We start from the raw sequence: 27,929 nt of genomic DNA, 5'->3' as shown, positions 1-27,929 counted from the left end.
GAATCTCCAACTCCTTCTTCCCACCCCCTGCCAATTCCAGACCCCTGGCCATCTCCCCTTCCACTCACCTTCAGTGCAATGCCAGTGGGGTTGGCAGAATCGTGGCCCTCTACAGACGGCCACATCCTAATCCCTGAAACCTGTGAATGTTACCTTACCTAGCAAAATTGATTTTGCACATGTGATTATATCAAGAACCTTGAGATGGGGAGATTCTCCTGGATAACCTGGGTGGGCCCAATATAATCCGAAGGGTCCTCATGAGAGAAGAGGCAGGAGGGTCAAAGTGAGAGAAGATATGACCACAGAAGTGAATGTCAGGCTGATGTGTAGGACACAGAGCCAAGGAATGCTGGCAGCCTCTAGAAGCTGGAAAAGGTAAGAAAATGGATTTTCCCTGTAGAGCCTTCGAAAGCCACTGCCCTGCCAATCCCTTGATTTTTAGCTCTGCCAATCCCTCGGTTTTTAGCTCAGTGAGGCTGATTTTGAATTTCTGACTTCCAGAACTGTAAAATAATAAATCTGAGACATTTTAAGCCACTAACTTCATGGTAATTTGTTACAGCAGCAGTAGGATTGATACTGCAGGGTAGAGAAGAGCTGATTTCCTCAGAAGTGTGGATGAATCTTTCTTTAGTCTTTTTGAAAAAGACCCATGGGGGCGCCTGGGTGGCTCAGTGGGTTAAAGCCTCTGCCTTCGACTCCGGTCATGATCCCAGGGTCCTGGGATCGAGCCCTGCATCGGGCTCTCTGCTCAGCGGGGAGCCTGCTTCGTCCTCTCTCTCTGCCTGACTCTTTGCCTACTTGTGATCTCTGTCTGTCGGATAAATGGATAAAATCTTTAAAAAAAAAAAAAAAAAGAAAAGAAAAAAGACCCATGTTGACTTTGTCATTCTCTGTGGCAAAAGTGGGAAATTTCCAAATTTAGCTTCAGAAGACTCATGAGAGGGAAGGGCCAGGGTAAGAAAAGAAAGGGGTGACATAGGCCATCCGGGCCTGCTCATGGGGCAATGTTATCCTAAGTGACTTTTAAGGAGATTGGTGTGTTTGATTGCCAAGGTTTGTTTGGCCTGGTGCTGAAACAGGGGTCTCTGTGCCGTTGGATATCGTTCACCTCCCTTTGTCTCACTTTCCGCATCTGTAGAATCAGGTTAATCTTAACCTCTACCTCAGAGGGATGCTGTGGGCATTCGAAGATTTCCTGTCTGTAAAGTGCTCAGAACAGTGCCTGCCACATCATACACTTTACATACAATTTCACTGCCGTTAACAGGCATGACAGATAACCGTGCAGCCGGATTGGTAGGGACCTCATATGTTTGGAACATGTTCGGTGACATTAAATTCAACAGATTTCTTTTCTGCAGGGCTGCTCGGAGTCTTTACGGTGATAAGGGTCACCTTATGCCGTCGAAGTGGAAGGGAAATGCTACGGCAAGGAGCATTTCTCAGACTTCTTGAACCCCCAAACCCTTTGTGATTCTGAACAGTCTCAACAGATCCAATCCATTGGGCATGCTGTGGGACATTCTGCCCTGGAAAACTCCGTGGAAGGAAACCTCAGATGCTGTGTCCAACTCATAGTCTCCTGCCCCTGGTCCTGGAGCCTCCATCCAGCTGGGGCCAGGAGAGCCCTGTGCCTAGCATCCAGATTTGAAAAGCAGGCCTTCCTCCAAGTTCACCTCATGCTGGGTGGTGGAGTTCTGGCGCTATCCATGTTATTGAATCTTGTCAGTAGGGATTCGCTTGGCTCCTGGGGACTCACCTCGGAACCTGGCATTGTTTCTGCACCGTGACGCTTGACAGCTTCCAACCAGGCAACCTGCAAATAGTTTGGAATACAGTCAGCTCACCATTGGGGGACCAAAGGGTTCACCTTCAAAGTAATGCCGATAATTTGGCAGCAAATAACCTAGAACTCATGTATAAAAATAGTCATTATACTCCACAAAGTAAGCAATTTTCAAAGAGGAATTGTGTGAGTATTTTATAGGTTAGAAGTAGAACATTTAGTTGTGTTCATTCTGGGGCATATGTTTAAAAAACAAAAACAAACAAACAAAAAAAAGCACCATGGTGTCAAAAAAAACCCCAACACAACAAACACACTGTGTTGTCATTACTTAACAGAGGCACACCTTGTATATAAACACAGGAAATTTAATTTCTGGGGAATTTCATTTCAAGAAATCATGCCTGACTCACATAAAGACACCTTTCAAAATAGAAATATAACATTTAGTTAAGCTCAGGCTTTTTTGTTGTGTTTAGTTTTGTTTTGAGAGCTATAAAGAAGTAAACTAGAACCCTCTTTATTTTTAGCAGACACCTCTAAAAAACCTTGAACAGTGTTCTATTTATAAAACAAAGAGTCTGTTTTCATACAAACTTGCTTAGACTCTTACTAGAAAAAGAGCAGGACAGGGAATCAGAAAAATCAAATGTTTCTTTTTCAAAATTTCTTGACTTCATCAGCAGTTTTTTACGAATTGAGACAATTGACCTGATTTTGTTTTTGTCTAATTTAGAGAGGTCACCTGGAGGTCGATAAATTATGCTTAATATTTTGACTGAGGAGTTTGGAACCAAATGAGTAACACGCCAGGGGAAGAAAAATGTGAAATCTGAAATGAGCGTACATCTGGCTTTTTTTATGCTGCTGAGGGAAAGACAGCAGACCTGAATAATTCTCTGGTTAACTTATTTCACTGCCACCTTATATAAAACACTTATAATTTTATCATCCTTCAAGGCATTAAAAAAAAAAAAAGTAGAAAACTTGGTTAATTCAGTGGTTATAAATGATTCTAGAAGCTGAAAATAAGTGAACCAGTTCTATTCAAATATAGTGTTGGGAGCAGAAGGGTTCCACCATCCGCTTTATCTTCCTGATCAATTATTTCCTGCCTAGTCCTCTAGTCTTTACAATAATAATGAAGTCAACATTGCCGTCATGCTCCTTAGGTGCAAAAGCACCAAGCTGGGAACTTTAATTTTCTCCGCAATGTATCAGTGAGGCAGATACTTTAATAATCTCCATTTTACAGATGAGCAAACTGAGACCACGAGAGGTGTTAGCTAGCGCCTACATAGACAGGACTCAGACTGCGGAGCTGCACTGTTCTTCTTTGAACCAACAGCGCACCCCTGCTGGGTGCCAGGGTCTTGCTGTGGAGTCAGATGCTGATCTCTCTTCTGTGTTTTCATGGCAAAAATCTGAGAAAGCTTGGGACTCCAAGGAAAACCCCGTCCCACCCTAAACCAAAAGAACAGCTTTCTTCTTTTCCGCAGTCCTTCTCATCCTAGGAAAGCTTAGATGGGACCCCCTTCAGAGTCTACCTGGTATCTCTATTTGCACACCCTGCTGTCTCTTTCCCTTACACACCCCCTTTCATCTCCAGTGCCAGTCTTTGCCTAACACAGAAGCTGGGGTACAGGAAGAGTTCAGCAGATGTGTGATGAGTTGAGTGAAAGGATGTGCCTACGTCCAGATTGTTTGTAGATTTAGGCACTGAGTTCCGCTCAAACACTATTGTGTCTTGAGAATTGTCTGTGTTGCTACTTAGTCTTGATAATTAGCACTTGCCTAATATACATTATTGGATATTCCAAAATGGTGATTGTCTTAACCATTTTTGTTTTTATGCAGAGTTGAGGATATACTTGTTGCCAATATTTTGCACTTACAAATAACGCTGCAGTGAAAAACTTTGTGTGGCATTTTTACTCACTTTTGGGTGATCTCATTAGTGTATAAGACCTAAACTGGGATTTCTGAGTCATAGTACAAATACTTCTGTGGCCTGTGCCAGTGTTGTGCAATGTAAATATAACATGAACCGAATATGTAATTTTAAATATGCCTTGTTAGAAAGTGAAAAAAGGTGAAATTCTTTTAATACCCTATTTTTTATCACTGAAACATGCAATCGGTATAAAAACTTAGATGTTTTTACATTTGTTTTTTCTGTGAAGTATCCAAAATACAGCATGTCTTTCACATTTCTAGTACATCTCAAGCAGACGAGCCACATTTCAAGTGCTGAGCCCCACAGTGGCTATCGTATCTGGCAGCACTGGCCTCCAAAATATAGAGTCCAGTATTTTTAAATCGCCTTCGTTTTTTAAAAACTCAGACCTTCATCTGTCTTGCCCCATTCCGACCTCCAGTCACACATATTACTTGGATCACCACCTTGGGCTCTTATTATAAACTCTCTTTTGCTTTTTTCTTTATTATGAATATTTTCTTTACACCTATTATGTCACAGGCATTGTGCCTATTGGGGACACAGATCTTAGGGACACTCACTATCCATTGGGGAAGATAGACAAACCCATAACACGACTTGGACAACTTGTTGGAATGAGATAGGAAATAAAACACACACATGCAAACACACAAGCCAGTGGTAATGTAGAATATGATAAATTCCACAAATGACAGTTAAAGTGTTGAGAGGATCCGGGAATGTTTCTTGGAGAATATGCGAGCTGGGCCTTCATGGGCTCAGTCGAGTTTTAAGGGGCAGAAATAGGGGAGAACAATGTTGCCTGTGACTGTCGCGTTATCCCAACCAGATGGCAGGTGGGGACGGTCTCATGTTGCATTTCGATCTCCCCGAAGCGCCTTTGCCAAGGTCTTGCAGTGGAAGGGGCTTGACAATGGTGGCTGAGCCCAATTAATAATCTGTGGTTGGCTGGCACGGTGAGAGAGACACCCGCTCTGTCTGCTTGCTTTAACCTCTGAATTGAAGGGGCAGCTCCAGCTTCTCCCTCATCCGTCTGATGGTGCGTACCGCCAGTCTGCTCTCAGAGTTTTCTCACTTTGCTAAATCGGTCTGGACCGCAACTAGTCGTTTAGAGCCAAAATGGTAGATCAGTGGGGGCCAACACTTTAACTTACGTCTGACCTCCTTGTCACTTATTCCAGCTCCTCTAAGCTTTTCAAGCAGCACAAACAGGCAACACAGACAGCCGGTGACATGGGAATTAGAAGGCACTTTCCCTTTAGGGGCAACTCGCTTATACCGGCCTCTGTTTGACAGCCTTGCGAGTTTCATAAGAATTGTCCCTGTGGCACACGGGCGGAAACAGGAGATCAGAGAGGTTATTTGCCCAAGGTTACATAGCAAGTAAGTTGGAAGAGCCAGGGCTGGAACTCCTGTCCTCTGACTCCAACTCCTTGCCTTCTCATTATCTGACGCTGACTCCTCTGGACTTAACTGTTAGCACTCCCTGCTTTTAAATGGATCGCTCTGATTCCTTAGTATTTACATTCTAAATCTGAGCAATGGAGGGAAGGTACTCCTTGTGGCCCTACAAAGAAGATAAAGTAGGGAACAAAGAGCCAAAGGTTTGAAGATAACGTATATTTATAATGATGTTAACATTCATGATGGTGACAAAAAGAGCTAAATTTAATTCTTAATGTCGGGCAAGCATCCTGCCACATGCACCACATATATTGTCACATCCAGTCCTCACAAGGAACCTGTGTGTTGCCATTGTTATCTCCATTTTATAGATGGAGAAATGAGATTCAGTGGAAGAAGTTGCCCAAGGTCACACTGCTGATTAGAAAGCAGTCTGAATTTGAAACCAGACCAACCTAAGTTTTAACCCTGCAAAGATGGTCATTACACTACACAGTTCTGTTCCTGCCACCTCCGCCAATGGGGACCGTGGGCAAGTCACTAAAATTCTGCATACTGTTTTCTCTCAAATGAATACCTTGCTCACCGCTTGGGGTTATCCTGAACTAAGAAACGTGGGCATAATTTCTGTTAAGTAAGTGCTATGCAGATAAATAACATTATCCACATTTAAACTGAAGTTCCTCAATAAAATGAAAAATGAGCCACCACTAACAGAAGAGTGCTTGGCATATAGCAGGTGCTCAGTAAACATGCTGCACTGAGTTACCTGAATGAATAAAAGACTTATGCTGCTAAAGACACCTTTCTCTTCCCACAAACTGTTTTGTGGGGAGGGGGAGAAAGAAGACAGCGTTCTGAGCAAAAGTCCCCCCAAAGCTACACCATCTGGACACCTGCTCCACACCCTGGGGGGACAGCCTTGCAGTCAGTGTAGTCTAAGGAGACAGTGAATCTGTCCATCCATATCCGACTTGCATTTAGGTGTATGAAAGTTTTACACCAAATAATTTTTTTTCCAAATGATATTAATCAGTATTGAAAAAGTAGAGAATAGTAAACAAAGAGAAGGGGGGAAAAATCACTCTTAATCTTCCTCCCACCCCCAAGCTAACCATTCAGTATGTTGGTCTGTGTCTTTTTTCTAAGCATTTTTTGCATACTTGAATTCATAGTGATGTGCAAATTAAACTTTGCTTCTCCATTGACCATCACGGTAGATACATTTTTTTCATGACGTTACAAACCCTTCATGAATGGTCACTCTTAATTCAGTTGACAAATACTTAAGCATTTGCTTTATGCCAAGTGCTAGGGATAGAGTGGTAAACCAGACTGAAGTCACCAAACTTCCAATCCCCCGTGTTATGTTTAACGAATGACTGCACAGTATTTTATTGTCTACTTATTATGTATTCTTTTGGGATCTATTTTTCTGGTGGCAGGCTTCTTGCCAGTGTGGTCCTCCCCAGATCTACCCCCATGGGCCCCTCTCCAAAATGAAATAGTATAAAAAGAAACCAGCATTACCTACATAAATGTGTGACAAGGCACACTCACACAGGCACATTCTCAAATAATTAAACAATAAAATGTAGAATCCTCTGGTTGGGGGCACAGATTTCATGGGCCATCCGACCTGTGAAGATCAGTTTGTTTATTTGTTTGTTTTTTAAAGATTTTTATTTATTTATTGGACAGATCACAAGTAGGCAGAGAGGCAGGCAGAGAGAGAGAGGGAAGCAGGCTCCCTGCTGAGCAGAGAGCCCGATGTGGGGACCGATGCGGGGCCCGATCCCAGGACCCTAGGATCATGACCTGAGCTGAAGGTAGAGGCTTTAACCCACTGAGCCACCCAGGCGCCCCTTAAGATCAGTTATTGAGTTCACTATATAACAAGGCAAATGCCACTAATCCTGAACACACTTTCCCTCCTTTTCTTGCTCGTTTGGAAATCAAAGTTAGGAAACTCTTCCTCTACCTACTAGGTTTCTGTGACACGTCTGCAGGGTAGAAGATGGGGAGAGGGAAGTGGGAGGTGCAGATGCCCTCTGCCAAGTTGCCTGAGTACTTGGCAATCTTCCTGTCTCCTCCCATCCTGCTTGTCCTGTGCTTTGGAACCAGCCAGGCGTCTGACACACATTGCCCTCACCGACTCAGTCTGCAGTAGGATGTGGTTTTGTGTCTTGTGGTCCTGGCTTCGGCTGCCTGGCCTTATTAAGGAGTGTGTGGGAGGAAATGGAGGGAAACCTCCCCCCAAAAGTCCTGTCAAGTAGGCTCCCCGTCACCTGGTGGCCTGGGGGCCAGTCTTCCCTTGAAATTGCTGGATTAATTCTCAGATCATTCTGGTGTTCCCCAAGTTCTTCTGAAATTAGATTACTTAGAAATGGAGGCCTTCTGGCCAGGGCAGCCTCATCTGTGAGATGGCAGGCTGTGAGCTTATCCTGGGCTTCCCGCATCTGCCTTGCCAGAACCTAGCCCACGACAAGCCTTGCTGGTTGACAATAGATTATGTTTGTTGAATGAGTAATTGCCCCACGCGTAACCTACTGAGCCCATCCTCACTGGGCGTTCAACTCAGTAACCACACAGCTTCACAAAGCAAGGGACCCCATGTCTCCCTATGGCCAAGCTTCATGCCTGGCGCATCCTAGACTTTCAGAAACCTTCGATGAGAAATTGGATCTTGTGTAGCCATATTGTGGGATAGTATTGAGCCATAAAAGGGAGTGGATTTCCCGCTACATGCTATGGTGTGGACGAACCATGAACACATTGTACTAATGGAAATAAGCCAGAGCCGAGGATAAATGTGGTATGATTCTGCTTGCGTGAGACACCTGCAGTAGTCCTGTTCAGAGACACAAAATAGAACAGTAGTTGCCAGGATCTGGAGGGATTGTGGGGAGAGGGAACTGTTGTTTCATGGGTGCAGAGCTTCAGTCTGGGATGAGGAGAAAGTTCTGGAGCCTGGATAGTGGTAATGGTTGCACAATGTTGTGAGTGTACTGACTGCCACTGAATTATCCACTTTTAAAAATGGCTAAAGTGGTAAGCTGTATGTAATACATTTTTTACCAAAATTTTTTAAATCACCCAAAAAGAAAAAAAAAAAAAAAAAAAACGAGGAATGCTGCTTTTCTTACCTCCTCCTCACCATCCACTGAGCCTCCCTTTTTCTTTAAAGCCTGGACAGTTGGCTGATCTCCATCTTTGAGGATTTCTCCGTGCTGGGGGTTAAAGGGCAACGTGGGTCCCATTTTCTGGTCTGGGCACCCTGGTATTGGTCCTCTAATTTCCTCAGCCACAAAACAAAATGCTGTTTCTGAAGGCACCTGGCCATGCCCCAGATCTGCTTCACCTGCCCACCAAGACAGAGGTCCTGCCCTGGCCTTTCCTCTGCCCTGTCAGGCTCTTTGCATGGTTGATGAGCTTAGCCTCCCACACAGCCCAATGGGAAGGCAACAGACGCTGTAATGTTATTTTTAATAATTCAAGGCACACCACATTGGAAAACAGGTCATAGTGGGTTTTTGTTTTGTCCCTTCGCCCCTGCCCTTGGTTCTTAATGGAAACTCCACTTACACCATCTCCTTTCCAGCAGGGGATAGGAAAATGGGTAACAGAGGCTTAATTCTGACAACTTGTACCTTTATTCGTTACCAAAAAGAGGGACACAGTTGGCATGTTTGCAAAGGCACAGATCTTTGGTTTATAAAGCCCCTGCTTACAGCTTAGGGGCCTCAGGTGCCCCCCGCAGGTGAGCTTTGTTCCTGTGCCGCCCACAGCGCCCAGACCACTGTATTGACCCCCCCCCCGCCAGCCCTTTATCAGAATAGTGTCTGTCTTCCTCCCAAGGCCCTCAAGAAGGCAAGAGCGCGTTGCAGAGTCGCAGGGAAGAGATGGGACTAGACAGCTGGTGTGAGAGAGAAGCCAGACCTGGCCTTTCAGCAACTGAGCCTGTGGTTTGGGCCAGCCGGGCTTCCAAGGCAGCTGTACGGGGCTGTAAGTCTCGCCCTGAAGTTAAGCCGTTCCTCCATGGCAACTGGTGTGTGTGTCTCCTCGCTGTGCAAGGTGGGAAGTTCCTCCGAGGGCCAGTGCATCTTTCTAATTGCACCTTCGGAAGGGTGACTTCTAGGCTGCCAAGTGGAGGGACTTGGGGAAGAAGGCTGGCTTCTTCACAAACTCCAGAGCTATGAAGAGAAAAGGAGGCCAGGGAGGGAGTGGGGCAGGTGTCTGCCTTTCCTCTGGATGTTCAGGATGACACATCTGGTGCCAGGGAAGCTGCGATTTCCAACTGACGGGAAGCTTTGCAGTCGAGGGAGGGCTGAGCTGTCAGGTGAGCTGGAGATCAAGAATTATCGTGACAGCTTCATGGCATGTGAAGGGGGCTGTGAAGTGCAGTGTGATTTTAACCAGCGGTGGTTAAATTAGCTTCTGTTGGACCCGGTGCAATGTGCCATCGGAGACGGGCCGACGGCGCCTGGAAGAGCGGGGCGTGAGCAAGGTTGCAATTCTGAAGTGTGTCGTTCAGAAAAGCAATTGTGTGTGGAAACTGGCCCCTGGCTTCTGAATTCTGCTTCACGGAGATGCCAGGCTATGGTGATGGTGTTAATTAGTAGCTCGTGCGTGCTGCCAGTGAGCCTCTCCAAGCGCCCTGTTATTAATATTCCGAAGACCCCAAGTCACCCCCTTCCTGGAACTTTCCCAATTTAAGATCCTGTCAAAATCTAACCACCTGTGGTAGCCAGCTAAGCAGCCTTGACTAACGTTTTGCCCTGTGCTCTTACATTCCACGGGATTGTCTATGCAAGACTGAGCCAGCGAGCGAGTGCCTGTTTGAAAAACTTCCACTCAAAAGTGACCTGAGGAAGTGCCTTTTAATAAGTAATCAGCCAGAGGAAATCAGGCTCCATCGAGCTATCTAGCAATGCTTGCCTATTCATTGGGAACTCTTCAAAAGTCTGGAGCAGGAGGTCCCTGTTATTTGATGAGCTGAAGCTTGGGAAATTCTAGAAAGAAAAAGTAACATGAGCGACTCTGTGTGTGTGTGTGTGTGTGTGTGTGTGTGTGTACGTGTACGTGTACATGTGGGTATACACCAACACATATATTGCTGATATATTTTGTATATAAATTAAAAGCCGCACATTAATACTTTGTGCCAGTATTCTGCCAAAAGTTTTGCAGAGGTGATCTCACTTTACCCACATAGGCAGATACTCTGTTTCTGTTTGAAAGATGAGGAGACGGACAAGCCAGTAGACCTGGGACTTGATTGGTCTGGGATTCCATAATCCATGTTCATACCTCCTACCTCCATAACAAGTGTGGTAAACAGAACCCCCAGGTCCTCACAGCTCTAAGTGCACAGCCAACATACCAGCTGTGAGCCCTTGCACGTTCCCCTTCACACCTTCCATGTAAGCCCACCAGGCTCCCAAGCCTTAATCTTTGCAGGAGGCACCTAGAAGTCTATTAATAGCAATCTCGAGTCTTTGTGATGCAGCCTGACCAGGGCTTGTCTGAACCTGGGGAATTTGTAGACATTGACCAGCAAGTACCAGGGCTGTGAACCTGAGTAGCCCATGTGAGCAGAACAGGACCTTCTCTTTTCCAAATCCTGCTTTCCTGGGGCGTGCCCAGCCCCCACTGACTTGGGTAGGGGAGCGTAAACAGTCATTCACCTGTCCTAATCTCAGATTTATGGTCCCGCAGCTCCCTTCTGCCCGCACCACAGCGCTGTGTACTGCAAACACAGATGACCTTTGCAGCGATTGCATCTCAACCCAGTTCCATATAGAAAACCTGTTTTGTGTTGACATTGTTTGGAACAAGGTCTGCCTACATTAACTCCCTTAGCGCCTGCCCCTGGACTTTTGGCCTTGAGAAGCTAAGTGCCCCTAATTTTGAGAGCAAGGGGGAGGGAGCCCTGAAAGCACCCGCAGCTTCTGTCCATCTGAGTCTTTGGTCCAATGGCTTCAGGCAGCCCTAGTGCTCCCCTTCCTTCCAGAGTTTTCTAATCCTTCTCTGTAAGGGGATGGGTTGCTCGTTCTGATTGGCCTACGGGCAATAGGGCGCTTTGTGGGACATTTTCTTACAAGTTGGTTCCCATGTGGTATTTGTTAGTCACAGCTAATTACTGAGTCCTTGGTTGAGGCAATAGACATTGTTCCCCTGGATGCCTCCCCCACCTCTCCCCCCTCACCCCCCATTGCTACAGAACAAAACCCATTGTGGGGCTCTGGAGGTTGACTGTGCACACATTTTCCAGTGAACCCCTGATGGGCTCACTGCTGGGGTTTCATGTTTCAGGTTGAAACTCAACTGGATAAAGCATTATTCATTGATACTGACACATTTGGTCTCTGCTCTGTGCAGCTATTTCTTCCACACTGGACTTGGTCCCTTATAGGCAATTTTGGCAATTCTGAGAGTGAGTCACAGTATTTATTTAGAGCATGGATAGTCTGCACAGACTTAGAGAATGTTAGGATTTCTTGATCACAGAAGGACCATCAAGTGCCGGGTTTTGCTGGCTTTGCTTGGAAGCAGAGGTCAGAAAGGAGGAGGGAACTCAGGGAGTGAGCAGGTTCAGAGCTCCTTCTTCCCAACCCTCCAGCAAGAGCACCCCTGCTTTGGGTGTGGGGCTCCTGCATGAGATTTCTGCAACCTACAAGCAGTCCTAAAATCCAGTAGTCAAATCCATGGACTCATTCATTTTTCAGATGAGGAAAGTGGCCTACTGACCATCCCTCTCTTATCAGAGGTTCACGTGAGTTTATAAATGGATGCCAGAATGAGAATTAGCACATATGTCTCTTCTGTGTGCCCCTGTTTATTAAAGCCATGCTGGGTTAATTCTGGCACACATCACTGGGCTGCTTTCCCGATTCGTTGGCCATTGTCTTGTGGAAAAGGCCTTATTTGGAGGATCTAAAGGAACAGAAAATATCATAAAAGCCATAAAAACATCCTTGAAATCACATTCCATTTTTGCTAAGAGCCACTTCAATCACACAATACCACAGCACCCCCTGAAGTTGAGCAGTGCACAACCTAAGCGACTGTATGGAGCGACCCTGTTTTTACTTTACAGGTGTGAAAGCCAAAACCACAATAGGACTAGAAAGTTTCAGTTCAGACTTGTGCAAGGGAACTGAAACTTTCTAGTTCAAAGCTGGCTTTGGAGCCGGCAGATCTGAATCTTGAATCTGGGCTCGCTACTTAACCAATCCTAGGAATATTGGCAAGTTACTTGATATCACTGATCTTCAGCTTTTTTATCTAAAAATAGAGCTGGCAGTACTCACAGATTATTAATAATAATTCATGGATTGTTATGAGTAATGAAGTTTAATAGTCTATGTTAAAACCTCTGTGTAAAGCATATCAGGGGCTGGATAAATATTCCTTTTCTTATAATTTAAATTCTGTCTCACTTCATACATGTCCATATAGGCTTGAGTCAAAATGAAAGCCAGGTATTTTTACAGTTTACCCTTAACTTGGAAACTTCTGGATTTTGTCACAAGTTTAACATTAACCAAATAAAATTTGGGGTATCCAAAGACAATGGGCTTGTCTTACTCTTGAGAAGCACTTATAAAACTGAGCACTTCCTGGGGGAATAAGGCTGTGGGTTTCCCGAGAAGCCTCTGCAAGAGAAAATTAGAAAGACTGAAAATTGAAGTCTTATTCCTATGACTCTGGAATCCCCTGGGATGACCTGGGGGTCCAGAGGCTGACTGCCCTCAGACAGACTCTGACAGTGAAATCAGAGATCCTCATTGTACCAGCTACTTGGGTGTGCTTGGGACGCTTTCAAGCCTTCTTTATTTGCCATTCAGACAGGAACCATAGGCCCAGAAGCTTGTTTTCAAAATCTAGGAAAACAGATGTTTTTGCTTATTTTTCTCTCTCTCATGCCAAAATGCTCACTGAGTTTTCACTGGGTTTTGAACTTGCCATTTTTTTTTTCTTTTTACTTTTAAGACAAATCATGGAAAGGGGTCACTGTAAAATGAACGGGAAGGGTGGGCATCCCAAACTGGGAAAGGTCTGTTTCAGACTCTAATGAAAATGTTTAAGAACCTGAAGGTAGGAAGTCCTAGAAGATAAATGGACGCAAGATTGGCTTATTGAGCCCTAAGAGGGTCTACCTCACATTACCCTCAGGCCTGCGATGTCTGTGCCTCCCTTACAGCCTGGGTTAAGAAAGCAAGTGCTGCCTTGTCCTCCGAGGAAACCAAAAACACAGCGTATGGCTGAGAAGAGCTGTGCTGATTGGCTACACAGGCGCTAGGTGGTGCGCTAGGTAAGACCCAGTGTCGCATACAGCTCCTGGAGGGTAGAGACGGCCCAGACATTTTAGCCACTGTATCAGTGTCCTGTTGGCTGCTGTAACAAATCACTGCAGGTTTAGTGACTTGTAACACCTATTTAGGATCTTCCAATCGGTTGCTCAGAAGTCTGGCTAAACTCTGGATGTCAGCAGGGCTCTGTTTTGTTTTTTGTTTTTGTTTGTCCGTTTGTTTTTATGGGGGCTCTGTGGGAGAATTCCTTTTCTCTCCTTAACTTTTCCAGTTTCTGGAGGCTGCCTACATCCCTGGGCTTGTGTTCCTCCTCCTTCACGTGCAAAGCCAGCAACAGCAGGTTGAGTCCTTATGTTATATCACTTCGTTCTTCTCTTCTGGTCCCTCCTCTGCTTTGGGCGACCCATGTGATTACCCCCATGATGATCCAGGATAATCTCCCCCATTTTAAGGTCAGCATGATGAGCTCCGGAACTCCATCATCAGCATCCTTAACTCCCTTTGCCACATAGGGTCATAGATTCACAGGTTCCAGGGATCAGGACATGGACTTCTTTGGGGTGGGAGTGGGCGTGGACATAGTTGCCTACCATAAGTACAGAGGTCATTTTCACACTAAATATGACAATTTTATGTGTCAGGACTCTTTCACTTGTGGAAACAAAACCTAACTCAAGTTAATAAAAAGAAAAATATTTTATTAGCTTAAATACTTGGAAGGAAATGTATGATTGGCTTTAGGTACAGGTGGACCCATATGTCCAACAAGGTCATCGGGTACTCTTGTTTCTTTGCTTGGCTTTTTTCTTTCTTTCCTTCTTCCCCCACCCCCCTTCTTTTTTTTTTTTTTTTTTTGGTAATGGTTTGATTCTCAAGCACAGGCTGTCTGCATGGTGGTAAGCCAAAGCCCCCAGGCAATTCCAAGCCTACAGAGTTCTCAAGACCTAGAATCCCAGAGAGGAACCCATGACTTCTTTTTCAGTAGCACCAGCAAGAGCCTGAGGATGACTCCCAGCTTGGCCATACGCACATCTCTAGACCAGTTTCTGTTCAGGGAGATCCTAGAGCAGTGATGAGCCAGCCTTAGCACAGCACATGCACCGAGAGCGGGAGGGAGAGGTTCTGCAAAGAAAATTCAGAGGCCATTACCAAAAGAAGGGTGAAAGAGCTGGGCAGGCAGACACCACTGGTGTCCACTCCATGCTCTCATTGCTGGATTTCAGAACCATGCGCCTGATCCCAGCTCAGAGCTCATTTGGCTTGAAGCAACAAGACACTTAAACTTAAATGAGTACCGAAGAAGCTCACCCAGGGCAAGTACTATGTCAGAAGAGGAGTTGTGTGATAGCTGAGAGTATATGGGTTTTGGAACCAGATTGTTTGGGCTCATATCCGGTTTACTGGTTGTGCTTACTTAAGCTCTCTGTGCCTCAGTTTCCTCATCTGTAAAATGGAATTAATACTAGTAGCTACCTCATAAGCTCGTTGTGAAGTTTAAATGTGTTAATACAAATAAAGTGTTTAGAATGGTTTCTTGACACAGGGTATGCCCTTGGCAATTAATAGCTTTGAAAGTTATTATTGTTACTCTAAGTAAACCCCTGAGGATGACTTAGGAACTTGGAAAATAATTATAGGAACCAGGTCAGATACTTTCTTGCTTTCACTTTTTCTAGCTGGGGCCACACAGTCTGTTATCTCTAGAACTTTCTTTCAAGCGCATCAGTGGGAACTGAAGTTCTCATTTGTAAGATGAATTTTCACATGGTTTTCAGGTGCCCTCCTTTCATTCTGTCCTTTCCTACACCAAATGAATGCTGCGTCCATATTTCCGAGTTCTGAGTCTTGAGAGAGTCTGATTATCTGGCCTGTGACTGGCGTTAAGTAAGAGTGCAACCTCGTTTGGTCAGTCGACAGCCCAGGCTGACTTGGACACAGGGTCACCTCTTCGGCACGGAAGAGCCAACTTAAGTCGAAGAGGAAAATTCAGCTTATCCAGAAAACTAACCAGCTTATCTTTTGCATGTATGCGTTAGCAAGTGGGAGTTTTCCTACAGGAGGGGAAAGAGTCCTTTTTAAAAAATAAAGGTTGTGACTAGATGTTCCCAGGACAGCCCTGGGAACTGCTTTGTTCTGATGTGATTTAGCCGATAGCATCTGTAGAGAAAAATTGGTTATTCTCTTGTTATTATAAATAGTAGAGGCATGTTCAGCACCAACTAGAGATGATCACAGGAGGGACCCAAACCTATTCACTTCTGCATGAAGTGGTCAGTCTCAGAAACTCACTCCCAGAGCAGAAGTTGTCGAGAGGAGTGGACTGCTTCCGTTCCCTGTCAGGAGAGCGGGTTCCAGAGTGACCCCCAAATCTTCCTTTTGATGACAGGAGGAAAAGCCCACCTTTGCTCTTTGTTCCCTGTCCCCCTGTCAGAGCCCCTGTATTTATTTCAGCTTTCTCTGTCCAGCATATTTAGAACATCTCCGTGTATAGGGATTCGCACTCTGCCTTCTGACCACCGGCTTTTTCTCCAGGGGCGTTAGTAAGAAGGCTCCTGGTGAAGCAGTGTCACAGGGTTCGGGGGGAAAGGCGTCCTGATAGAATTTCTGAGCTCTGAGATACTGCAGGAAAGGTGGAAATGCTTTGGATCGGAACTAGGCATCTTAGGAAGCATGGAGATTTGGGGGAGAAGACAAAGCATTGTTAAAATGTTGATAGAGGTCTGCTGGGAGAGTGTCCACTGTAGAGACTCGTGTGCCCCTCTCTGGTTGAACAATTCGGCTCCACACTTGCTTTCAAATGCCTTGGTTTTGAAGCCGTCAACAAAAAAGCATCCTGCTGCCAGGGCCAGCCATCAAAAAGAGAAAAGAGAGCAATGCAAACCATGGGGGGAGTGTGCGAGAGAGAAATATCGTAGAGCGGAAACGCGGCTCTGCTGGCCTGATACCGTGTGCATTATCTCCCCCAAAGGACCCCGTGGTTTAATGGATGGGGCTTTAACCTGCCCAGAGGTCAGTCTCTGCTGGACAAGTGGAACCTCATCCCTGAGGGCATCGACATCCTCATGACACACGGACCTCCTCTAGGTAAGTGAAGCAAAGGTTGTCCTTTTGTCATAAGGGATGCCTTTTTTCATAATAATAAAGCATAATAAATAATGCTTCAGGGATAGAATCCTTTTCCTTCAAAAAATAAAAAGCGAACACAAAAAGAAAAGTCGATGTCTTTAAAAGAAACCAGTATGATAATTAAACTCAGCAGTTCTGCTGGGCTTACAGGTGTTCTTGAAATTAAATTTTTTTATTTCGTTGAGTCAAGGAAAATCAAATGAGTGTGGAGCACCACAGCCTTTTGAGCTCGATCATTTATTTTAAGAACTGTACTCACTTAGGAGTGAGGGAGGTGCCGTGGGGAATGGAAGGAAGATACAGACCTCCCAGTCACAGGGCTTGTGAGGGAATGAAATGACGGAAAACACTTTTGTTTAAAGTAGCTCCTTTGGGGTGCCTGGGTGGCACAGTTAGTTAAGCATTTGGCTCTTGGTTTGGGCTCGGGTAGTGGGATTGAGCCTCACATCGGGCTCCATGCTCAGCGTGGAGCCTGCTTGAAATTCTCTCTCCCTCTCTCTCTGCCTCCCTTTTCTCTGTCTCTCTGTCTCTGTCCCTCTCTTTCTCCCAGAGATAAGATAAAGTAGCTCATTTTCCTTTTCCATATAATAGTAAGACCTAGGAAGTCTTTCAAAGTTTAACACTTGACATTGGGGAGGGTATGTGCTTTGGTGAGTGCTGTGAAGTGTGTAAACCTGGCGATTCACAGACCTGTACTCCTGGGGATAAAAATATATGTTTATAAAAAATAAAAAATTAAAAAAAAAAAGTTTAACACTTGAGCTGATTCTATGAGCAAAGAATTCTTTTTTCTTTTTCTTTTTTTTTTTTTTTAAACCTAAGGTGTTAAATAAGGACTTATGTTGAAAGTTACTTAGAGACGGTCATGCTACAGAATCCTTGAGCCCACATCTGGTTTAGATCACCAGCATGCTTCAGAGATGCCTTTATTTACGAAGATTATGGCCTAGAAGATGATTCTTTGACTTATATGATTATCTTTTAATTATTCAAGAACTTGTGATCTCTTTGGCTTAGCCACAGAACATTTTTCAAATGTGCCTATCACCCTGGTCCCCATCTGTCTGGTATCTATGATGCCAAGACCCTTCCTGTCCAACAAAGGTGTCCTCAAGACATTAAGATACTTCACTTTCAGTAGGAGAGTTTCCTTTTTCTTTGATTGTGGTAAAAAACACATAACATGAAATCTGCACTCTTAATAAATGTCCACATGTACGGTACTAGCAAGGTTTGGTTTGGAAAAAGGAAGAAAATACAATTATTTTCACAATTTTTCCCTTTGGCTTGGGTTGTTGTCCATATCACTTCCCTCCTCTGTCAACTTGAAAAATAAGAAAATCTAACTCATGTCCCCTACTGTGAATTTAATCTTTGTCAGTATTGTTTCCTCCAACCCACGGAGGGCTGCTTTCCTTCTCTTACCAGGGGAGTGCTCTGTGTTTCACATAGAAATAGCCAAAGGGAGGACCCAGGTACGAGTTATGGTGGCGTATTTTAATGATAGGGAGAAGCAAGAGAAGAGAAGCCTGCTTTGTTGCAGATAGGGAAATTGTCCAGATTTGCACAAGATCTAGCACTTCCTGACTTTTTCAATATCTAAGATTCACCATCCCCATGCTTTTTTCCCTATTTCATCCCATTCCATCCCATGTTTTAAAAGATTATACTTACCAACAACACGTATCATCCGTAATTCATTGATTTCCCTATTTTGCAGTCATTAGAGACTAACTCCTGAATGGCTAGCTAAATATCTGATCAGCATGAGTTACCCATCGAGACCTACAGAGAGAGCATCCCAGCCAACTTGATCCTTTTACTGACTATCCTCCTTGGGGACAGACATGATTCCCCTAAGGTTGTGTATTGTAAACAAGACTGGGATATTCTCCCCACAGAAACGTCCACATGACTCCAGTGTTATCTGGAACACAGCTTTGGACAGAACAGTTGATTGACAGATTCATCAAACCACTAACTTTGGTACAGGAGCCAATGGCAGTAGTAATAAGTCTGAATTCTAGCCTCCAAAGAATTCAGACATCCCAGGAACTTTCCACAGGGAGCCTACCATCCCTTTCTCTGTAGCAAACATCCCTTAATCTGGAGAGGGCTGTGCATATAGCAAAGTGAGTTCTTCCTCAAGGGGTTCCAAAATAAAAGGTCAGGCAAGGTTTTCACCAGGTGAGGTTGAACCTTAATCAGCACATTATTGGGATTCTTATGAAAATGCTGGATTGGGGTGGGAGTGAAGATGGGCCCCACTGAGGAGGAAAGAGACTTTATGAGTCAAGCTCTGTGAGACTTTACTATTATGGTAGAAACAGGCTGCCTTCTCAGGTTGATTATATATGAATTAGATATTTTCCCCCTTCGAGAAAAAGACATCCATGAGGGAATATGCCAGAATATGCCAGTCACTGTGGATTAAGGATTTTTTTTCTCTGATTAACAGTTTTGAAACCCCTGGTGGAAGTTTCATGGGGCCCCCATTTTCATCTGATGTTCTTTCCAGCCTCTCCGGCCATTCCCCAACCCCCACCTGACATATTTGTACAGAGATGCTCTATTTTCATTTCTACAGTTTCTTCAAGCAAAGTGGAACAAGCTTATCTGTCCATTTCTCCCCGATCATTTCTAAGTAGCAGAAATCCCCTAATGGAGCTGTGGTCTGGATTCCCCCAGATGACGATTTAGCTGTTAGTCCCACCTGCCTTCTTTATACCCATCCTGCTGAGGCGTATGGGTTCCATTTTGACCATCATCATTCAAATACCTGACTTGTGCTATAATTGATGTCCGTTTTTATGGATTTTCTGCATTAAGCATGGAAGTAAGCGGCTTTTACTTTAAAGGTAGTCAATTAGCCCCAGCTTACGGGATGCCACCATGAGGTCATGTTGTTGCCTATTGTTAGAGAGGAGACCAGAGGAAGAGCGGGACATTTCCATGATTTGGTCAGCAGGAACCACCAAGGGTTAAGAGCTAATGTATCTAAGGAGGGCCAGGTATCTTGTGGCCAGTTTACGGACAGCCCCTCCTAGCCTGTCTTCTTTGAGCCATCTTAGAAGTAAACTGCTATAAGAAAGATATAATAAATGAGAAAGTAACTGAATTGTAAAAGAAAGAGATATTGCAGGAACTGCCGGGAATACATGTCATTAGGCCCATGAAAATTTGAAACCAGGGCCGCATAAATCAAATCCCTTACAGGGGAAAAAAAAAAAAAAAATGTTAATTAACAGAAAGAAAAAATGGAAACCAAAAAAAAAAAAAAAGAAGAAGAAGAAGTTTCAAGAACCTAAAGAAGACAAAGTGACAAGTGAAAAGTTCCTTAAAAGCCATTGTGAGCTTTAATGGAGAGGCTAGGATTACAGATAATGTAATAAACCTTCTGTGAGTTATGGCTTCCTGAAAGTCTAAATGAAACCTTACCTGAAGAAGGAAAATTAAGAGTATTGATTGCATTTTGCCCATAGGTTTTCGAGACTGGGTTCCAAAGGAGCTTCAAAGAGTGGGCTGCGTGGAGCTTTTAAACACCGTCCAGAGGCGAGTCCGGCCCAAGCTCCATGTTTTTGGTGGCATCCATGAAGGTAAGATCAGAAGAAAGGCATTCATGAGATCCATGATCTCATTCCAGAGTGGGGACCTCGGCTACCCTGGGAATGACTGGAGCAGTGGTTGTCAAACTTTTCACCAGGGACAGAACCCTTTTATAAGATGAAGCATCAGGAGAAGCACCTGCCTGTGACACCGTTGCGTGTTTGTTTGTTTTTTTTTAAGATTTTATTTATTTATTTGACAGACAGAGATCACAAGTAGGCAGAGAAGCAGGCAGAGAGGGAGGGAGAAGCAGGCTCCCCGCTGAGTAGAGAGCCCGATGCGGAGCTCCATCCCAGGACCCTGAGATCATGACCTGAGCCGAAAGCAGAGGCTTTAACCCACTGAGCCACCCAGGTGCCCCTGATGGGTGTTTTATGTGGAGCTGCTCTCTCTGAAGCAGAGAGAAAGTGGAGAGAAAGAACTAGGTATGGTTCACCCTATGGAAAGCCCAGCACTCCCCCAAGGCAACTTCTGGAATCTCAGAGTTTCGGGGAAGAATGTTCACTAACCACCAATGGAGAGCAGACTTGAGGTCAAAAAAGTACATATTTTTTTCTTCTTTAAGATAAAAGAAATGGGCTAGATATTAGACGAAATAACTTCTGTGGCCTCTTTCTGTTGTAAATACTGTGCTTCATATGGAACACACGTGAAGACCCAGGAAGACAAGGCATTCTCTGAAACAGATAACTTGAGACATGCAGTGAAGGTTCTAGAACAGAAGCGGCAGGAACCTGCACACTTGCAGGTAGTTGTTTCCTTACGAACCTCCGAAAACCCTTTCAGACTTCTCAGAAATCATCAGCACTCTTAGGGTCAGGCTGAGGCTAAACAGAATAATTTAATCTCGCCTTCACGGGAACTGGTCCAGTTGCCTCTAGTTCTGCCTTTCACGGTGAGCTGGAGTCAAGTTCACAGAACCGGAAAGCCTCCCAGGAAACTTGACGGTTCTAGGTTTTGTCTTTCCTTCCTTTTTTAAGCGAGGGTTTTTAGACCCATACGAAGCTGTCCTTCAGCAGGCCTTCGATTTCCTGGCCCTACCGGTCTCTCCCAGTTCCGGGGGTTTCCGGGCCGTGGGTGCGTTTACATAGGCAGCTGCTGTATTTTCTCCAGCGCCCCCTTACAGCTTGTCCTCCGCAGTCATTTATGAATCAGCAGGTGAGTTGCTGAGGCCTCTGTGTCTGATGAAATGAGAAAACAAAGTGTGCTGTTCAAAGCCCACAAATCCATTGGCTTCTGGGTTAGACGTGGATTTAAAAGCATTATGTATTGAAAATCATCCTACGAATGCCTGAGAAAATCCAAGGGCAGGCACCAGCCGAGTGCATGGAATGCTGGGGGGCAACTTCCCAAGAGTGGGCATCGTCCTTCCCTGACCTTGTCCAGAGAAGGGGGGACTTCTCTAAGGCGTGGTACAGGATTGGGGGATGGGGCGGGGGATGGGAGCGCATGTCTAACCGGCATTTCTGGGGGACAGTGATCAGGCTTGAATTCCTGCAGCATGCCTACGAGTTTGTATGTCATCTTTTTTTTTTTTTTTTTTTTTTAATCATTAATTAGCTTTAAGCTAGCCAGACAATTGGGGAATTCCACTGAAGTCCCAAAATAATAAACTTGCTTAAAAGGGAGGAGATCATATTCAAATAAACTTGTCTCACTTGTATTCACTTAAGACAGCTGAAGAGGGCAGAGAGAGGGCAAATACCAACCTCTTGATGGAGAGAGATAACAAGACTTTATGACCCCAGAACTAAACAGTGCACATTTTAAATGCCTCTTTTCTTTTCTTAAGAGATTTTTTTCATTGACCCTCATTAAGCTCTCCACAGGCTTACTTGGGCACATTTTAGCAAATAGAAAGAAAGAAAAAAAAAAAAAGGAAAGAAAAGGAAAAAACCTCAGCTATTTCTGTAAGTCCTGGTAATTTAATTTCTCACGTGCATATTTTTCTATTCCACAAGAACCTGATACCAACATAGAATTACAGATTTAATTCTAGAGGCTCTAAGGTAGGTCGAAGGTGTCCAGGGAAATGTGCAAACTTGCAAACATGCTAAAAATGTCAACAAATTAAAAATTATAAAAGGGAGTTACATACCGAAGACCCAGAGAAACTTTCTTAGTTTCCTTCCAATAGGTCACGAGAGATTTATGTACTGCATGCAGGAAGCTTTTTTGCTTGAACCTCTGGTGATGTCTCTGCAGATCACTGGGAAAAGCGATTACTTGACTTATTTGAATGAAACGGAACTCAGTACCAAAGCCACACAATTCGAGGGAGATAAGTTCTGGTATTGTTAACATTCACTGAGGCCGTTTAGAGATCATCTCCTAGATAAGGAAGCTGCACACCTACCCCTCCTAGATCCCGATGCAGGGCCCTTTCCCTCCACACCTGTCCCGAAGCCCGTGTGGGGTTTGGAGGTGTGTACCCTGAGGAATCCCTTTCGGTACTCTTTCTGTTCCTAGAGCTCAATAATTAATGCAGGGCTTTGAAATGAAAATCATATTTTAAAAAGAGGGGGAAAATGATTTTTTTTTTCTTTATTCACACTACGAAAGAAATCATAGTCTTCCCTGACGAATCTAAGGCTTTTAAGTAGAGAAAAAAAGAATCACTTTGCTTTGAAGTGAGGATTCTCCCTTTAAAGAAAACAGAATGTAATTGGAAGGCAGCTTCCGAAAGCTGTTACCATCGGGGGAGCCTTCATTGAATCTCATCTCGCTGCCCACTGGCAAAGATTTTTTAGTTTTCCTTGCGTGACAGCTCACCACTGAGTCACTCTCATTTGTATCTATTACAGTAAAGCATGACACTCTGTCTCCACAGGTTACGGCATTATGACCGACGGTTATACAACGTACATCAATGCCTCAACGTGTACAGTCAGCTTTCAACCGACCAACCCTCCAATTATATTTGACCTTCCAAACCCACAGGGTTCCTGAAGCTCCGAAAGCCCAATTGGAATGTGAGGGAAGGTCTATAAACTGCCATTTTTCTAATTATAAACTTACATTCTCTTACTTGTTTATTTCCAAATCCTGTGAGTTCTTTTTGTAAATTACTGGAACACAAATGACGCTAGAGGTTGTGCTTCTCCTTTATTTTATTATTATTTTTTTTTTAAATGGGGCGTCCATTCGAAATGAAAGGAGCATTGTGAATTTGTAAAATGACTTCCGTTTTCTCAAAGGCCACGCCATTGTAAATTGTTAGTATTCGCCAAAGGACAGCCAAGCTTTCTTTTTAAAAAGGTGATGAAAGTCTTATTTTAATATGCTTTAAGCTGGAAGAAAAAGGAAAAAAAAAAAAAGGAAAGAAAGAAAAACAGGTAGGTAGTGTTTTAAAAACCACCCAGATTTGCACAACTGTTGAAGAGTATTGTTTGAAGTGTTTTATTTTTTGATGTTTTGTTGTTGTTGTTGTTTTCTTGGTAACCCTTCTTTTTTGCAGACATGGCCTGGATTTATAGCAATCTTTTCAGCAAAAGTAGGCGTGGAAAAACTTCTCTTCACACTCTCACGATAAAGAAAGCTGCGTCCAGGGAAGAAAACGGCCCTCGTTTAAAGGATGGCTTAGCTCGTGAGATCTGTACTGTGGTTCTACAAGATCTCATTGTTTGTTTGTTTCTTTTAAATTATTTTAGCTTTAAAAATATGGAAATGGAATCTGTCAAGAGCAGATATTTCATACAGTTAAAAAAACAATTGAGCGTGCAGACTCCTTTTCAGTATGGGTTTATATATATAAATATTTTTTGTGTATTATGACTAAGTTAGGAGTTTAATATTGCCAAGGACAGTACAACTGCAAAGGGATGCTTTATAGCAGGGCATCAGAAGTCCGAAGGGGCTGACACATTGTCTCAGAGCTCAAGGTCTCAAAGAGCTTGAGTTAAGTCTAGGTACAGTTGCAGGCATGTACAGACTTACGTGGATGCAATGGAAGGTAACTAAAATAAGGCTTAGTCGTCCTTTATATTTAAATACCCTGAATTGTCTTCTTACTTCCTCTCCCTCCCCCTATTTTGCACTGTGTGTCGATGCAATCTTCGCTAGCACAAAATATTGTCGCTAATAGTCATTTCTGTTTTCCCATTGTAAATGCTGTTGAGCTTTATTCTATTTTATGTTATCTTGTTAATGAAATTTAGGAAAGCAGTTGTTTCTTTTAAATTTATTGTGATATTCTATATCTAGCGGCCTTTATATGCAAATAAAATTGCAAGATTTTTAAATCTGTCCTGTTTGAAGGGTTGGCTGGTAGCAGGATGGTGGTTTAGTCCTGGGGAAGGGGTCGGGGGTTATTCATATGCAACATTAGTGCTGCCTTCCAGAAGAATTAGAATAAGTGATTTTTTTTTTCTGATTTTCAATAAATTTTTATTACCCACCTTTCACAGGCCAGCAGGTAGATCGATAAGGCACTCAGTCTCCTCTTTCCTTCCACCACACTGTCATCTCTCTTGCCGTAGGCTTCAGAGGGTGACTATTTCGTCTTGACCGTTGTGATTTCTGGAGGGAGGGTCACGTGCAGTGGAGGCTAGGGATGGGTTTGTGGTTGTGTGCGTGCTGGGGAGAGGGTGAACCAGTGGGTAAGAGAGTAGTTTGTCCCCAGGAGCTGTTACCGTTGCCTCCTCACTGTCCTTTATTTATGTCCGTCACTAAAATGTTATGGCAGCCAGGAGTCAACAGGCACAATGGAGTGTGGTAAACTAAATAATGTTTTCTGTATTTTCTCTGGAACAGCCAGTGAAGAAATGCAGCATGATCTCAAAACTGCAGTATAGCCCAAAAGTCTACATTCCGGTGCCCATTGGATCGTATTCTGACAGATCTTCCTTTCCTCCTTCTGTTGTGGACTCTTTGGTGTAACTGATGAAAAGAATCCTTGATTTCAGTACCCGCTGGGTAGAGAGAATGTTTTAGGCCAGAATTCCTGCTCGGGCTCACGTGTGTAACCATCTTAATTGTTAATATCGATTAAGTGTCTTGGCTGCCACCCAGCGTGTGTGGTGGACACTTTGGTCTGAGCTCACAGAGCGGACACTTGACCTTCCCAAGCAGAGGTGGTCCATGACCACAGTGGCCATGATGGGCCAAAAGAGGTACTGTGAGAACTTAACAACCCTCCTCTGATCTGCCACATCAATAGAAGAAGGTGTTGACTTCAGGGCGCTTCCTAGGGAGCTGGAGTGAGAGTGAGAGTGACTGAATGGAAATTTCATCTGGAGCTAAGCTCAGACTTCTGGAAAAGCAGGCTTTCCAGGGACAGGGGGATGATCACGATGACAAGTGTGCGTGTACAGCTTTTGACAGCACGTCTGGACACAAACTAATTAAGCTAAGCACTTAACTAAAATTGCTTTCCATTGTGAGGGGGCAGGAAGCCGCCCAGCCCGCTCAATCTGCGGGGTAGACTAGCTCGTGGTCCAGGTTCATCATTCCATATGTATGAATAGCCTCCAGGAGGGCCAGGGTGACTGTCCAAAGGCCTGAAGCTTTCTCCACTGGGCCTTCTAACAAAGGAACATTGGAAATAGCTCTTACAAATTGGCACTTGCTGTTCTTTCATCACCAGGCACTCTGCTGAGCAGGTCTCATATTTTGTTTCGAATCCTCACAAAACCCTGGGAGAGGTCACAGAAGCCCCACTTTATAGATAGGAAACCGAGGCTCCAAAAGTTAAATAAATTTCCCTAGGAAAGTGGAAGGTTCAAAACCAGGTCTGTCTGAATTCATAGCCCTGGCCCTTTTTAACACCTGGCCTCTGGACCAGAAAAGTTGAAACCCTTGAAGAGCTGATGAAAACCTGATATGGGCCTGGGGGCGTGTCTTAGCCCTCCTCTGGGAGCTGTTGGCACATCCCTCAGATTGCACCACATCTTCCCTGCTTGAGCCACAGCGCACGGCAGTGGGTATGAGCACAGGGCCTGGGGCCAGCGTGCCTGTCCAAGTCCGGGCTCCTGCTCGGACCGGCTCTGATGCCTTTGTCTGGGTTCTTACCATCGCTGGGAAAGGGGGTTGAGGATGATGAAGTGGCTGTAAGCTGTGATACAGGGGTTACTGCCTGGCCTCAGTTTGTTACATACGGTCCCTCGTGCTGTCTTGAAATTCTCCAGGCAGGACCTGTCTGTTGCCTCCTCACCCTCAAGAGCAGCGATGACCTCATTTCTGAGAAAGTGTATTTGTTGGCATTCCTTGGAAACTATAATGAACCTCTTTCATAAGAATATGAAGAACCCCAAGGACGTTTGTGAGAGGCAGATAAGGAGGCCTGACTTTTCGGTGTGGGTATCCTATTTTGCAGATCCCTTCTAATCTCAGGAGAGGACTCGGTCTGTACTCCCTAGAGGTGCTTCCAGTGGCGCCCGTTGATCTCAGCATCTCTCATTCCTTGGTGTCTTTACATTCCATGTCCCCCTCTCCTTCAGGCTCAGGTAGTGAATTTTCACTCTACATTTTCTCCCAATCCCCTTTTGTCTTATAAAGATATTGTGGGGAGGCGGGGGGGGGGGGTAGTTGCTGAAATCCCCTTAAGAGGCAGGTCACTGTTATTCTGACAGGTGGCCAACGTTAAGCCTGCCCTCATCTCCATCACTTAAGTAAATAAATACTGTGACCCAGGTCTTAAGTAGGGAGAAACAGAAGCTGGGAGGATTTGGGATTTGTCAATGGCAGATAAAATACTTGCTGTGCCCACAATAATGTCCCCTCCCCCAGCAAGGCTCTGCTGCTCCATCAGACTGAACATCCATCTTTTATTTTGGTTTCTCAGTATCTTTTCATGCCCTTTTCCACTGTCCTAAAAGTTTTAATTGCTTTTCATTTAATTTTGAGACCAAAGTGAATTAAAGTCTACTTTTGAGAAATCGGCTATAAGCTGAGGCATTTGGAAACACTGCTGGGTAGGGAGCCGGAGGCATTTGGATGTGGGGAGTGTTCCAGGACTGGAACACTTAGTAGTGTTCTAGTAGTGTTCTTAGTAGGTGGCTTTATAGAAGGTTCCAGGCCCCCCTCTGGATGTCTGCTTCTAAATGCAAAATGTTTTTTTCTCCTACTTTGTGATGAAGTAGCAAGATTGCTGCCTGTGTGTCTGCTGTCTGACAAGGTTCTTCCAGAAGTTTAGAGCTACTTCCCCTTCCTTTTCAAGATGTCGTCTCTGTCTTTCTGCTCCTGTCCTATTTTTCCATGGACAAGAAAACCACACCGATTCAAAAGCCTCTCTGAAAAGCCTCCCTCTTCCCTGTCGCCCATCATAAAGTGAGCCTCTGTGACTCAAGAGAAGTTCAGAGAGGGTCAGTGGTACCAACCATGGTCACACAGCAAATCAAAAGAGATAGCCCCACATTGGCATTTGGGCTCTGAACTTTGAGCATGAACTGCTTTTCCAGTTTGACATTCAGGAATAACCAAAGATGGACAGATCAGTTTGGCCAGACATAACGTGATTTTATAGCAGGAAACAACCTGCCTATCTGTGGTTGATTATTATTAAACCCGATTATTTGAAAGGAACCTTAGTATCAGACTTCCAAGTGTTCCCATGAGGATTCACTTTCTTTCCTTCCAGCCAGTCCACCTATAACAACTCTGACGGGAGCTGTTCCTCCCACAAGAGAGATGTCCCTGTTTGTCACATGTTTTGACCTACATGTGTATGTCCAGTCTGGAAGACACTGGGTGTCAGGAAGAGCTCCTGACTTTGAGACAGAAGTGCTTG

The 27,929-nt window shown here is 44.4% G+C and overlaps 1 protein-coding gene across 8 annotated transcripts in view; it reads left to right on the top strand.

Annotated features, from left to right (window-relative positions):
- The window catches only part of MPPED2 (metallophosphoesterase domain containing 2), a 173,023-nt gene extending 148,579 nt beyond the window's left edge, over positions 1-24,444 (top strand). For all 8 annotated transcript variants that reach the window (XM_032357584.1, XM_032357588.1, XM_032357586.1 and 5 more), the window contains 3 exons: positions 16,440-16,555; positions 20,080-20,193; positions 23,034-24,444. In XM_032357584.1, coding sequence (XP_032213475.1) covers positions 16,440-16,555; positions 20,080-20,193; positions 23,034-23,152 — 349 coding nt within the window. In that variant the 3' untranslated portion in view covers positions 23,153-24,444. The remainder of the gene's footprint in view (positions 1-16,439; positions 16,556-20,079; positions 20,194-23,033) is intronic.
- The last annotated feature ends 3,485 nt before the right edge of the window (positions 24,445-27,929 follow it).

The sequence above is a fragment of the Mustela erminea genome, chromosome 9 (assembly GCF_009829155.1).
Source record: "Mustela erminea isolate mMusErm1 chromosome 9, mMusErm1.Pri, whole genome shotgun sequence".
Classification (NCBI taxonomy): Eukaryota; Metazoa; Chordata; class Mammalia; order Carnivora; family Mustelidae; genus Mustela; species Mustela erminea.
This window is presented reverse-complemented; position numbering and strand designations above follow the sequence as displayed.